Source organism: Mya arenaria, chromosome 14, assembly GCF_026914265.1.
Source record: "Mya arenaria isolate MELC-2E11 chromosome 14, ASM2691426v1".
NCBI classification, from domain to species: Eukaryota; Metazoa; Mollusca; class Bivalvia; order Myida; family Myidae; genus Mya; species Mya arenaria.
The window spans coordinates 56,993,972-57,008,965 of NC_069135.1; the positions used below are offsets into that span (position 1 = coordinate 56,993,972).

The 14,994-nt window shown below is 36.0% G+C and overlaps 2 protein-coding genes across 2 annotated transcripts in view; one reads left to right on the forward strand and one right to left on the reverse strand.

Annotated features, from left to right (window-relative positions):
- LOC128217316 (uncharacterized) overlaps window positions 1–6,263 on the forward strand; it is a 29,856-nt gene extending 23,593 nt beyond the window's left edge. The window contains exon 7 of the mRNA XM_052924400.1: window positions 6,169–6,263. Within this exon, the coding sequence (XP_052780360.1) occupies window positions 6,169–6,249 (81 nt within the window). The 3' untranslated portion in view covers window positions 6,250–6,263. The remainder of the gene's footprint in view (window positions 1–6,168) is intronic.
- LOC128217318 (uncharacterized) overlaps window positions 1–14,994 on the reverse strand; it is a 126,947-nt gene that overhangs the window by 62,586 nt on the left and 49,367 nt on the right. The window lies entirely within an intron of this gene.

The window sequence follows — 14,994 nt, forward strand, 5'->3', positions numbered from 1 at the left end:
TCAGTGCGTGGATTCCCCAAGGACCATTCACGTTTTTTTTTACAGTTGGTTTTCTATTTAAAACTATTGATTGTTCCTGAGATTTGAATTTTCTCTGTTGATCAAGTTTATAGAGTTAGAAATCATTTACTTGTCTTAAGAGGTTTTCTTTTTATTTTATGATACTCAACTGTTGATTGTGAGACTCGGCGAAATTATTTGAAGCTGACAAAGGCACTTATAGTTTCCTATTAATACAGTATTTTTGCCATTCAAATGACTTGAATATTGAATTAATTGTATTGAAAATGAACACATCTCAGTCGATATTTACTCACAACCTTTGCCCTTTGTCGAACCTGGGAATTCATGTAACCGCCCGTGCGGCTACCACCACTCGTTAAATAAGACGGTTCGGTTACAGTTACAGTTGCACAGAGGGTATACCAATGCCTGTTCTAATTGGTTTTACTGTTTTAATATCAGGTCATATAAGGAAAAGGGTCATGACAACATCTGTACAGTTTAAGGATGTGAGGATCATATCAATCCCTGAACAATTGATGTCGATGGTGCGGGGCGTATAGTCTAAAATAAAAGACGTGTTATACGCAATTCTGTCAATCCCTAACGTACGTAAAGGATTTTCCATATAAAAAATTGTAATAAATCTGTAAACGTACAATTATTTAGACTTCGGAGGTGAATCAGCGCTAAAAGGCCAAGTTGAAGCCTTCTATAAGTCCCCCTCCCTCCATAAAAAGAAAAAGAAAAAAAATCTGTGTACAATACACAACTTCTGATTATTGATCTGAATCCTATTGCCTTGTGCCCTCTTACCCCTAATGCGATCTGAGTATCCTGCTGTGCAGTTTTGGATGTTTTATTATAAAAATCACACAAATGGACCCTTAATGGCCCTGAGCCAATACACAAATGCACAGGAAATTGGCCCCTACTGTGACACCAGTGCAATTAGCAGGAGATGCACAGCAGAGGATTATCTTGCCAAACATATTACAGTGAGGGTATGCCAACATGTGTTTAGAGCAATATCTGGGATACTTGTTAATTGTCAAAGTTGATTAATTATTCGACGTGTTTAAAAAATACCGTAAATACGAAATGTACGTATGATTACTATCTCGAAAACGCCCCCTATAATGACAAGTGAACACATCTTTTTATGATAAATGTACAGTAACTTACTCGTAGTATTGAACGATCTGTTTACGGATGAATGTTCGTTTTCTTTGAGCGTTTTCGTTTCGTGTAGACTTAATTCTGCCGAATATGTTTTTCGTTCTGCAAAGCGAAACAGGGGGAGTAGACCCGTCACGTGAATAAACAGACATTTAAAACGAAACTATAAACTTCCTGTCAAAGGGAACTTACTGTGTAAGGCAACATATGTTCTTGTTTTTTCGTTGTTTGCCTTTGACGGTGTTTGTGCAATTATTTCTATGATTACAGATGTGGAACCCACTTAGAATGATAATATATTCTTTAAAACAATAGTCAGATGACATTAATTAATATCCTAATGATTTTAATGGGTGGAGTGAGCGCAGCAAAGGGGACCTTCCTAATCATTAAGCTATTAGATCTGACTTCGAATACAACATCTTTTGCTGATATATTAGTGTCAAAACAAAATCTGACGCAGAGATTGTTTTTTGGATAAATGGCAATGGTTGGACCTTCATTCATCCTCGAAAGTTAAAATGCTTATAGTGACCATTTTATTCAAAATCAACGCATGCACTTGTATTAAAAACAAACATTTTGAGTGATAAAACTTTACCTACTTTCTGAATAATGCATTTATGGAAAATATTATTTACTGAAAACCAGATTGTAATTGTGTATTTAACAGATGACAACGCAAAAATATTAAATGATTGGTGAATGCTAAAAGATTAACTGTGATCGACTTTGGTCTCAAAAGGTAGAAATAACGTGTTATCTGCACCTTAATTTCAAATTCAAGTCGGTATCCTTCATAAGAACAGTTGTTTTCGACATTTATTCATTCGTTTTAGTATATTAAAACAATTGTATTAATTTTGATTAATAGTGACACTGTAATGTAACATTAGGGCTCGTAACGTCATTGCTGATGCAGGAAATATGGGGCGTAGTGTCACTGATGGTGTAGCATTAGGGCTCGTAATGTCTTTGCTGATGCAGGAATAATGGGGCGTAATGTCACTGATGAAGCAGCATTTAGGGCTCGTAGTCATTGCTGATGCAGGAATTATTGGGCGTAATGTCACTGATGCTGCAGCATTAAGGGTCGTAACGTCATTGCTGATGCAGGAATTATGGGGCGTAATGTCAATGATGTTGCAGCATTACGGGCTCGTAATGTATTTGCTGATGTAGGAATTATGGGGCGTAATGTCACTGATGATGCAGCATTAAGGGCTCGCAATGTATTTGCTGATGCAGAAATTATGGGACGTAATGTCACTGATGATGTAGAATTAAGGGCTCGTAACGTCATTGCTGATACAGGAATTATGGGGCGTAATGTCACTGATGATGCAGCATTAAGGGCTCGTAACGTTTTTGCTGATGCAGGAAATTATTGGACGTAATGTCACTGATGATGCAGCATTAAGGGCTCTTAACGTCTTTGCTGGCACAAGTGTTGCTTCAACACCATGACAATACACAAGTGATGCTCCAACACCTAGCCAATACACAGTTAATTTTCCAAGACCAAGGCAATACACAAGTTATGCTCAAACACCAGGGTATTACAAAAAGGATGCTCCAAGACCAGGGCAATACACAAGTGATGTTCAAATACCCAGGAACTGCAAAGGTGATGCTCGAACACCATGGTTATTCGGTATAGATGCTCAAACACACTGGTGATGATCCAACATCAAGACAATATACAAGGCATATTCCAGATCAAACACACATGATGCTCCGACATAAGGGCAATACACAGCTGTTACAGTCCTTAGGATTAACAAACTATACATGCCTTTAACCAGGTGCTAAATATACATACAAGTCGCGTATAACAGATCTTATCTGAAGTTTAAAGACTTGCGATCGAAATAATTTTATGATAGTTAAGATAATGTTTTCTTATTTCGTACAATAAATATCAAATAACATTTGTTTTGCTATATCTTTTGTAAGTGGCTAAAGCTTGATATGATTTAGTTTTTCAAAATATGCCTATACATTAAATGAATGACATGCAACCACAATGTGGGATTCGTTATTATAATTTGTATGAAAAGCTTATTAAAACACCGCAAACAAAGTAAATGCATTTAAATATTCAGTTTAAAACCTAAACAGGTTATTGATTTACCACTTTTATAATGTGTTTGATTAAACCGCCGTCACAGAGTAGATGTGATTTATATATTGCTACCCATAGTAGATTATCGATAAAGTTGAGTTGAGGTTTAAAGCCGTCCTTCTGAACTTTACCAATTTCAATTGAATTCGGAATGAAAATTGACAAAGTGTGCAGGTAATAAAGATATCCGATATAAACGTATGTTGAATTTTGTTTTGTGTTTTGTTTTAGTAATGTTTAAATGTTATATTAGTATTATATATAGTATTACTTTTCCAAAATAAATTAACCTGTAGTGTCGCAAGCGTTTTGCACGTTTTATTGGTGAATGCACACTTTTAACTTTTTAACGGCAGCATAGGGTTTGAGATTATATTTTGTCGAGTGACAAAGCCTCAGTATAATTATACTGATTCTACTTATTTAAACCAATAATGGCAGACTGTCTATTCACGAAAATAATTGTACGGCAGAGATGAACAATTGTGTCATCTCATTATACAAATAACGATCATTTTGTAACTATTAACGTGTCTACCAATAGAAGATGCACCTGAATAAAGTGGGAGTAATTGGAAAGCTTAATAAATTCGTGAAAATATTTCAATCTATAGTTCTTTCTCTCCTCCCCCCCAAACTTTGACCTTACGACTGATCCGATCAACAAGTGATCGATGGCAAAGGGTTGGATTTTTTCCCTTGGCCGTTACTTAATAACTAGTTCTCAGAAGTAAGAACGGCTTTATTTCGTCGTAGGCACGACTTGCTAATCTCGCGGCCACGACATACCAAATTGTGGAAACGAGCTAGTAAATCGTGAAATTATGCCACGAGATTTCTAAATCATTGGATCGGAATAGAAAGCCGTAGCCATGACTCACTAATATGTTGAAACGAGATATGTATTCACAAACGTCACATAGGACTATGCCATCGAAGTTTGTATATCATTTCTTTGATAGACACTTAAAGGTACATATTAACAAAATCAATTGATACATTTTATATGTGTATATTAATTTTTGCATCATATATATCTTTTGATAAGATAAAGAAAAGTATATTAATCAAACAAGTGTCTATCAGAAAGAAATTGAATTGACTTCAATTGCCAATCAATAATTTTTGCTCAAAGTCTGGAGTCTATCACAGATTGTTCATTGGCACATTGAAGTTTTAAATGAATATGTTCAATGAACAATTGTAATAATCAACTGTTAACACTAGCGGATCCAGGGGCCAGGGGTGGGGGGGGGCACATCCGGCACATGCCCCACCCTTAAATTATCAAAGTTTGCTTTCTATTTCAAAGGAGTGGAACTTAATAAACTACACCTTTCAAATTCAATCATGTGCAGGCCACGTGAACTCATAAAAACAACAAATTCAAACAGCACAACTTCGTTTAATTACGTCCTCTTGATGTTTCTTCATCCGTAAATAAACAACAGTTTCCTCGTCTTCAAATAATTTCTAATACTGATGAAAATGTATCGATGATCATCCGTGTGATATTTGTTGAAAACAAGAAAAGCATACATGCCATAAAACTGAGAAAAAAAGTTCTTTTCTCCAGTCTTGTAGCAGAACGCAATACTTGAACATGTGTAAGATATGCCATGAAGTCAATATCACCACTACTTGTAGGCCACCGATGTGTTACGTCCACTTTTATGTGAAGTATTTTCTTTCCGATTTATCCACAAATTGCTTTGAACTAGTGGACCCTGGGGGGTGGGGTACCCTTAGGTATGCCCTTTTTAACGTCTATTCCAGAATCCTCCCCTGCTTTTTAGATAAACTTTCATAACCAGTATCACTTATTTATGGTGGCATACTTCTGCCACCAGATAACCATACAGCTAAATAGTTAATTAAGTGGTAAACTAGTTACGTAATTAGTTAACCACATGTGACTAACTAGTTAATAATGGGGTTAACTAACCACTTAACATTAAGCTACTTAAATAATACAAGAATGGCAGTAGGAGGCACTAACTAACGTCGGACGTTTATGACGCAATTTATCACTAGGTATACATACACTGTATATGATACATCTAAGTGTTCATTTTCCTTAAGTTATGCTTGTTTATTATTCATCGATTGATGAACGCAATTGCCGAAAGGCAGTTCGTTTAAGGAGTGGAAGTTGAGGTGTAAATATTGATTGATTGATTGATTGATTGATCGATCGATGATTGATTGATTGATTGATTGATTGATTGATTGATTGATTGATTTATTGATTGATTGATTGATTGATTGATTGATTAATAGAAAAGTTGCTTACCTTTAGGTAGTCCACATAAATGGCCGGCAACGAGTCTTTTGACGATGTTTTTACTATGTCTGATAGCGATACATAAGAAATGTCAAAATAATAAAAAAGTAATCCTGATCGCTCGTTTTTGTAGCTATGAGAGGATGATGCATTTCAAACGGTTAAGCTATTAAGTCACACCCCTGATCAAGCATCATCCTCGATCCGCCCCTCCTTTCGCATTTTTTGCGTATTTTTCCAATTCGAAATTCACTGGGTTTGTTTACCACGGTACACGTGACTTTCACATACTAAATATACATACTAACTGGAAACTATTATGTGTTATTTTTAAACGGATTAAATCACCTGAGACAGCGACGGAATGTGCTTTCAATCATGTAAATTGTGTTATAAATTATCGGCCTCATACTAGCTCATATTGGCAACTCTAGGCATGTCTTGTGAAAGTAATGTACTTGCCGATTTTGAAACTATCTGGTTGTTGCTCTTTTATTGGCATTATAAAGACATTGTATGCTAGTCCTGGAGGCCGTTGGTTTTGACTGTTTTCATATTCCTGTGTACCCGCCCACAGTTGGTACACAGGCACTTTTTGCAGGCGGGACAGAAGGCATCGGGAAGGATGTTCGTCCAATCTGCTGTCAAGACATGCTGAACGCGAGGCCAAAAAACTGATCCTGAAGCCTGTGGTGCCTTCTTTCCGGGGACTGCATCCATCCCGAATATGCAATTACAATTGTTAGATCTACATCTGCATACGCTTTACAAAGTTTTTATCCGTCCGGCCCGATTTCGTGTCCATTCCATAACTGTGTCTTTCACTTAACGTGTGATTTCGAAGTATTCGTTATTATTAAAACCAATAGAGAACGTGTTGCTAATGAAAGCTGTACATGTCTAGTCCATAACATCTTAATGGCTGGATTTCAATCCACTGTAAGATGACGACGGACCGCACACCACACCTTGGTCCTTAGCTACAAATTCAAGGTATCTTCGTGCCTCTGAAACTGTTAGTTTTTCTATATAAGCCTAACTTATAATAGAGGTTTGTGTCCAGTCCATAGCTGTCATGCAGAGTTAAATTCCAAATAATGTGGCATAAGTGACCACTATTAGACGACACTAGAGTTATTTTGATTCAAAGCGAATGCCAATCTTATGACTGGGTCAATGTCTTTGCGCGAGACTTAGTGAGGTGCCCTTGAAGCGATGTTGTTCTAAAAAAAGGAAACATGTTTACCTATTGTCAATCGGCAAATTACTTGCTAGCACGTCCGACCTTTATGAACATTATTTAAAACTTTCATTCAATAAATGACGGTGTAGTAATTTGGACATGTATTTATACCCCGTTTAATTAAAAAGTGCTTTCGTTCATTTACTATATTTTTTGGAAACAAAGATGCATTAATAAAAGTTCATTTCTGAATGTTCATAAACGTTTGCACTAAACGATATCAGAGAATGTTTTGTCCATGAGCGGGAAATAGAAAAATTAACAGCTACGTCATCAGCGCCCAACAGGTAGCGGCGAAGAAAACATTATTTTCAAACAAGGGGTATTTAGAAAAAATAAAATAAAATACTGATAAAACTCCGAAATAAGCATAAAAAAAGGTAAATTTTGTTGATTTCAGTGAAAGATCGTATTTCATTTCACTCGTGTTCATGAAAAATCCATATTTTCATGAGTGGCGAGGTATCCTCTATTTATATTAATAGTAGAATAATTAGGATTAATAGTAGTTGGTGAGATTTTAACCTATATGTGCTCACATGCAAAACCTTGACCAGAATTTCTAAGTCGCATAATAAAGTGACAAAAACTATATGATATGCAAAATAGAGTTATTGTACTTCATTAATTAAGAAGGTTGAATAGTTTGGAGCCTGTCTATAAAGTTTCAATGCAATACATAATGTAATTGCTGAGGTATTGACTTAAAAGTGGTTAGATGCAAAACCCTAGCTAGAATTTCTGTCGAATAAAAAGGGCCATTTTTTGAATGCAATGCAAAATAAATTTATCTTACTTGATTTATTTAGTAGGTTTGATGGTTGTGTACCATTGTATAAAGTATCAAAGCAATGCATCAAGTAGTTCTGAGATATTAACCTGTATGTGCTTACATGCAAAACCTTAACCAGAATAACCAATAATAATAACTCTTGGTGAAAGCGTTCTTTGATATTGAATTGAAACCATTTTCCAGGTTAAGGTCACCGACAACATATTGAAGGTTACTGCGACCTTGACCTTTAACTTTCTGATCTCTAAAAGTTTTTTTTAAAGGTTATGTCTAACTTGCATACTAAGTAAAAAGCTCCTGGGCCGAAAAGATTTTCAGTTATTGGGCCGAAATCGTTTTCTTACATCAAGGTGACCTTTGACCTTCTTATCTCATAATCAGTAGGGTTTATCTACCAGTCATGACCAAACTGCATACATAGTATTAAGTTCCTGGTTCTAAGTGTTCTCAAGTTATTAAGCGGAAACGAAGTGTGGCGTACTGACTGACTGACAGGGCTTAAGCAATAATAATAATAATAATAATAATAATAATAATAAGAAGAAGAAGAAGAAGAAGAAGAAGAAGAAGAAGAAGAAGAAGAAGAAGAAGAAGAAGAAGAAGAACGACGACGACGACGACAACGACAACAACGACAACAACAACAGCAGACAAAACTGAATTAAGTAATGTCCTTGTCTTTCTTTATATTCCCTTAAAATAAGTTTGGAGTGATTATGGTCTTGTATAGGCCCATACTTACAATATTTTAAAGTGTTCTACATTATCTTGTGTAAACTACACTCTTACTGGGCTAGCCAGTTTTTGAATCTACAGCTTCACCTGATTAAAATAAATAACGGCTGATTGCAGATTTAGTAAAATAAATATATTTCAAATCTTTAAGAAATACCGCTATTGATCATCATGGAACATGGTGACCACTAACAATAATTAGAAACAATTAAAATAATGTCCTCCGCCAAATTGTTCGTGGATCAAAATGGATAGCTATGATGCATTCATTACTAAACAGGTTGCATATTTTATTTCACAAATCATGACTGCAAAGGGAATTAGATAAAACATAAATTAAGCAGTCTAGTAAGCAATATGGCACTGAAAATTATTGTAAACGCTTTGTTAATGTTGTATTCTGGACAGAAGGGCTTTTATTCACAATTAAAAATGAGTTGAGCGTTTTATAAAGAATGTAACTGAACGGTTTAGAGATAGCATTAATGTTACTTATATACTAATATTTCATTCAATAACTTATATATAGAATATCAATGTAATAATTCAATCACTTATTTATAAAATGTCAATGTAATAATTCAATCACTCATTTATAAAATGTCAATGTAATAATTCAATCACTTATTTATAGAATATTAATGTAATCATTCAATCACTTATTTATAAAATGTCAATGTAATAATTCAATCACTTTTTTATAGAATATCAATGTAATAATTCAATCACTTATTTATAAAATGTCAATGTAATAATTCAATCACTTATTTATAGAATATTACTGTAATAATTCAATCACTTATTTCTAAAATGTCAATGTAATAATTCAATCACTTATTTATAGAATGTCAATGTGATAATTCAATCACTTATTTATAAAATGACAATGTAATAATTCAATCACTAATTTAAAAAATGTCAATGTAATAATTCAACCACTAATTTATAAAATGTCAATGTAATAATTTAATCACTTATAGAATATCAATGTAATAATTCAATCACTTATTTATAAAATGTCAATGTAATAATTCAATCACTCATTTATAGAATAATAATGTAATAATTAAATCACTTATATAAATATAATTACAATGTTATTTTTCAATCACTCATTTATAATGTACAGTTGAATGATCAATTTTTTGGAAATATAAAAACGTATGATAGAGTGTCTACTGTTTAAGATATAAACACTATAAGACCACAAGTTTTTGACTCAATGTTCGGATATAAACTATATTTTTTAAATTTTAAACATCGGTAAAACACTGATTTTTAACATATACCATGTACTTGATTATAGACAACAAACCACTTATGAGTGGTATTTTGAAAAAAAAAATCATCACAAAAAAAAGCTTATGTAAGATTAAAACTGTAGATTTGTAAAATGCAGTAAACCAATACTTCTTTTTTTATTCTCATGTCCCTATATTGGTAATTTTAATCCATATAATTTATTCAGATAACTGCAGCCATACTTTAAAACAGCATGAACTGGTGGTAGATATATTATTATATGTGCATTGATATTGGATGATATTAAAACCATTTAGCTGATCAAACTACCAGCCTACATACCACAGATAGTCATATTACAATTATTACAGAATCAGCTCTTTAAGAATCACTTGAAAACATTCATTTTCATAAAAGCATATACCACATTTTAACAATGACATCAATTTATGTCAAAGTGGATGCAGTTGTCACGCAACTTGGACAACTTTCACGAAATTCTCGTCACGTCTGTTATCAGGTCTGCAGGTGACAAACATCATCTTCTTCAGTGGACAGTAAGCCACACAGACTGGCCTATCTATCCCCTCCTCCTTCCCCAGCAGTTGGGTTATCTTGCCGGTGAGCGTGTCTAGTAACAGTATGTTGTGACTGTCCTCCCCACACACGAGCAGCTGGTTGTCCCCCACGGCTGTTAGACCACGTGGTGATTTCAGTATCGGGTCTTGGTATGTATGGAGCACCTCTAGTGAGATGCTCAGCTTGGTAATTGTGTTGGTGCGCCAGTCTGAGAAGTATATGACTGGAGGAGTGCGGTTCTCCCTGGTCACTGTCAGATATGACGGATAATGAAACAAAGGTTTTCCAGTGCTGTCTTTGTCAGCACTCTTCTTCATCTTTCGCTTCATGTCCATCAACACAACCTTGGCTGGGTTGGTAGAGGACACTATCAGGTTGTCATCACAGTAATCTATTCCACGACATTCTCCATCTACTTTCACAACATCCTGTAGTGTGACATTTCCCTGAGATGATACGAACTGTATCTTCTTCACCAAAGGCAGATTGATCGAAGCCCTGTCCCCGGGCAGAAGACACTGGTCCCACGGCTCACCTGGCAGTTTCTCCTGGGACACCATCGTGTTGGTAGGGGTGTCCACAAGCTTTACTGAGTTATTGTTGAAGTCAGCCTGTAGGAGCCTGTCTCCTGGCAAGAGGGCCAAACTGTTCAGGAAGCAGTCCCGGTTGTTTGTTGATGCCTTCAATGGGATGTAAGGCAGCTTGCTAAACAGGGACTGGCTCAGGTCTGTACGGCTCTGTTTTGCTGGAAGATCGCAAAAGAACTGTTGTTGATGAACAACTACTTGCACTAGTGTTTCTTAATTGATATCCACATCACTATAATTCAACATTTTGCAAACTAAGATCTGTTCATAGTAAACGCATGTATCATGATCTTGATGGAACTTAGATGCATAAACAAAATATAGCATGGGCATGTACGCAAAGAGATATTTTTGAAGCTTTATAATACATATTCATGGGTCGTTTTCAAATCTTAAGTAAGGTAATTGTATGAACATAATTAATATAATAAACTACACATGCCGAGTGTTGTGTTTGAAACTTATTACTTAGTTCTGGTGATAAAAATGTTGTTTACTCAAATGATATAAAATAAAATCATACTTAAAAGCAAATTCCGATTAAGCCTCTATTTTGAACATGAATTTGAATTTAAACACACGTTTTGAATGAAATCAGAATACCGTAATTATTTTACAAAACAGTTTGATTCCGATCCCCCCTTCCCTTCTTTTTTCCGCCCGTCATTTTTTTTCAATGATCACACAGACTCTAAAATACTTTCGCCCTCTCTCATGACTTTAATAATCACAAACAGAGTATTTTTATGAAGAAACAGTCTTCAAAGGGGAAGTATCAGCCAGGGAAGTATACGGCGTCATCATCGGGGACAGTACCAGTCAGAGAAGAAATTCCTACTTAGTTCCGCCCATGATTCCTTTTATTTTTTATGATTATCAGCTGCTTTTTCTAGATGGGCATCTAAAAAGTGATAATAGGGGGTAGTATCATTCAGAGAAGTACATGGTGTAACCATAGGGGGCAGTATCAGTCAGAGAAGAATATAGAGTAATTATAAGGGGACAATCGGTCAGATAAATATATGATGTAATCATAGGGGACATAATCAGCCAGAGAAGTATATGGTGTAGTCAAAGGTGGCAGTATCAGTCAGAGAGGTATATGGTGCAATTATAAGGGAAAAATCGATTAGAGAAATATATGGTGTAACCAAAGTGGGTAGTATCATTCAGAGAAATACATGGTGTAGCCATAGGGGGCAGTATCAGCCAGAGAAGTAACCAATGTAGCCTGTGGGGCATTATCAGTCAGAGTAGAATATGGTGTAACCATAGGGGACAGCACTAACCAGAGAAATATACAATACAACCATACGGGGCAGTATAAGCCAGAGAAGTAAACGATGTAGCTTAGGGGGCATTATCAGCCAGAGTGGAATATGGTGTAACCATAGGGGGCAGCACTAACCAGAGAAATATACAATACAACCATACGGGGCAGTATAAGCCAGAGAAGTAAACGATGTAGCCATAGGGGGCATTATCAGCCAGAGTAGAATATGGGGTAACCATAGGGGGCAGCACTAGCCAGAGAAATATACAATATAACCATAGGGGGCAGTATAAGCCAGAGAAGTAAACGATGTAGCCGTAGGGGGCATTTTTAGCAAGAGTAGAATATGGTGTAACCATAGGGGGCAGAACTAGCCAGAGAAATATACAATATAACCATACGGGGCAGTATAAGCCAGAGAAGTATACGGTGTAACCATAGGGGAAGTATAAGCGTAGAGAAGTATACGGTGTAACCATAGGGAAGTATAATACAGAGAAGTATACGGTGTAACAATAGGGGGGCAGTTACAGCCAGTGAATAATACGTTTTAATCATAGGGGACAGTCTCAGTCAAAGAAGTACATGGTGTAACCATAGGGGCCAGTACCAGTCAGAGAAGTACATGGTGTAACCATAGTGAAGCAGTAGGCAGTTTCAGCCATGGAAGTATATGGTGTAACCATAGTGGGCAGTATCATTCATAGAAGTATACGGTGTAACTATAGTGGTCAGTATCAATCAGAGAAGTATATGGTGTAATCATATGGCATTGTATCAGCCAGGGCAGTATACGGTGTAACCATAGGAACAGTATCAGTCAGAAAAAGTATACGGTGTAACCATAGGGGCAGTATCAGTCAGAGAAGTATTCATTTGACCAAAGGGAACAGTATCAGTCAGCGAGGTATTTGGTGTAAGCATTGGGGCAGTATCAGCATGGGAAGTATACGGTGTATCAATAGGGGGCAGTTTTAGCCAGGGAAGTATTCAGTGTGACATTAGGTGGCAGTATCAGCCAGGGAAGTATTTGGTGTAACCAAAGGGAACAGTATCAGCCAGGGAAGTGTTCGGTGTAACCTTAGGGGAGCAGTATCAGCCAGGGAACTAAACAATGAGGCTTTGTGCATAATAGTTAATTATGAAAAAACAGCTATGGTAAATAAAAAAAACGCTTATATGTTAATAAATATAGATATAAAATGCTTAACAAACTCTAAGTGATACTGCCGCAAGCAATGAAATAAAACAGGGACCTTCATACTTCAAATCGTACAAATACATCTCAAACAATCTCTTGTGAAGAGCTATCAGCATATTTAACAATATCCTGCCTAAAACGATTTGTGAGCCGTGATCTCTTTGGATTATTTTGAACCGAGATTACATCCTTAACTTTTTGGCCATTTCCGCAACGCATGAGGTGTGTCTCAGGCGACTTATCAAGCTGCTGGATTTCGCCTTATAAATTATCCATGAGTACGAGATTTTTACAGCTGATTTGTCCAGGGTATCATATATGTTACGATGCGCTGGGTTGCCGAGGATGCCAAGACAGATTAAACTAAAGCGCAGACATTTATTTATTTTTACTCTTGTGTCGAAAACTGCATCGTTTGTTATTAGGACGGGGTGGTTAAATTCGTTCAACCACTCGGAAAATTAAGACAGGCCAGTAAACACGACCGTAGACTCAACCAGTGTCTTGTAATAAAACATTTGCTCTCTATGTATCGTGATTCCGGTAAGCTATTTGATGGATGTCAGAATACGGCCACCTGCGGGTATGACGCCTTTACCGGTTTTATTTAGACGGTTCACATGAACGAGTCCCTTTCAATTACACATTTTTTAAGCTAATGGAGTTACATTTTTTGAGTCAGTTAGATAACATCAAGCTAAATCCAAATGATTGAGAATGGCTTTATCGCTGACGCCATTACATGTTGCGTGCATTTCCATGTGCGATAAAGCGAGTTCGCAGATGTGCGAATATGTGCGCGAGTCACAGGGGTTGGTCCGGCAGTGTTTTCGAGCTACACCGAAATCTTGCATTGGTCGCAGAGCACTGTTTTCACAAAACCAAATCAATCAATGTAAAGCGGCAGATGCAAATTGAAAGAGATTTAGATATGTGATCAATAATCAATAAAAACCTCAAAATGAAAATGATTTATTTTCAGTTGACACCGCAACATTAAAATATTAAATCGGTGGCAAAGGCCGAATAAGCGTATCGAATTCAACGTTAAAAATACATTTTGAACGCATTGTTTTCAATCAATTGCTAAATTAAATTAAATAAAACTTACCCTGAAAATTCATATATTTTATTGCATAACTCGAAAGGCTGAATTTCAGACTAGAAAATAGTACACAAAAATATAGGAAGTGCCAGGCATTTAACGAAGAAATGTTCACCCTATTAAATGTCAGTCGATGGGCGTAAAGAAACGCACAATTATCCAAAGACACACATCTTATCTTCCGCAATCTAGATAATTTACCCACGTTTTTAAACTTGGTAATGTTATCGCTATATAATTTAATTTAGGCACCTCTAAACCAATTTCTTTTACTTTATGATGAAATATCGGTGGTCGAGATGCGCCAAATGTATCTGTCAATGTGAAAAATCGTATGGTGCTAGATAACATCTTTTTGCACTTACCGAAGTGTAGAAGGTGTTTTAGAAAAAATGGGGGGGGGGGATCTGACACTTCTCTCTTGCAATTTACAAAAAAATGAAATATATTTTATGTTGAACGTCAATTGGACATAGGTAATGTCTTCCATGCCGGTCAATGCCCGTTATGATACGCAGGACACACAATAACAGTTGTTTTTTAAAGGACTTGTGCATGGTTTGGAGAATGCACTTCTTCGGATTTATGTTCATACGAATTTAAGTGTTTGCTATCATCAGGAGTATTAAACTATGACAGCTACAC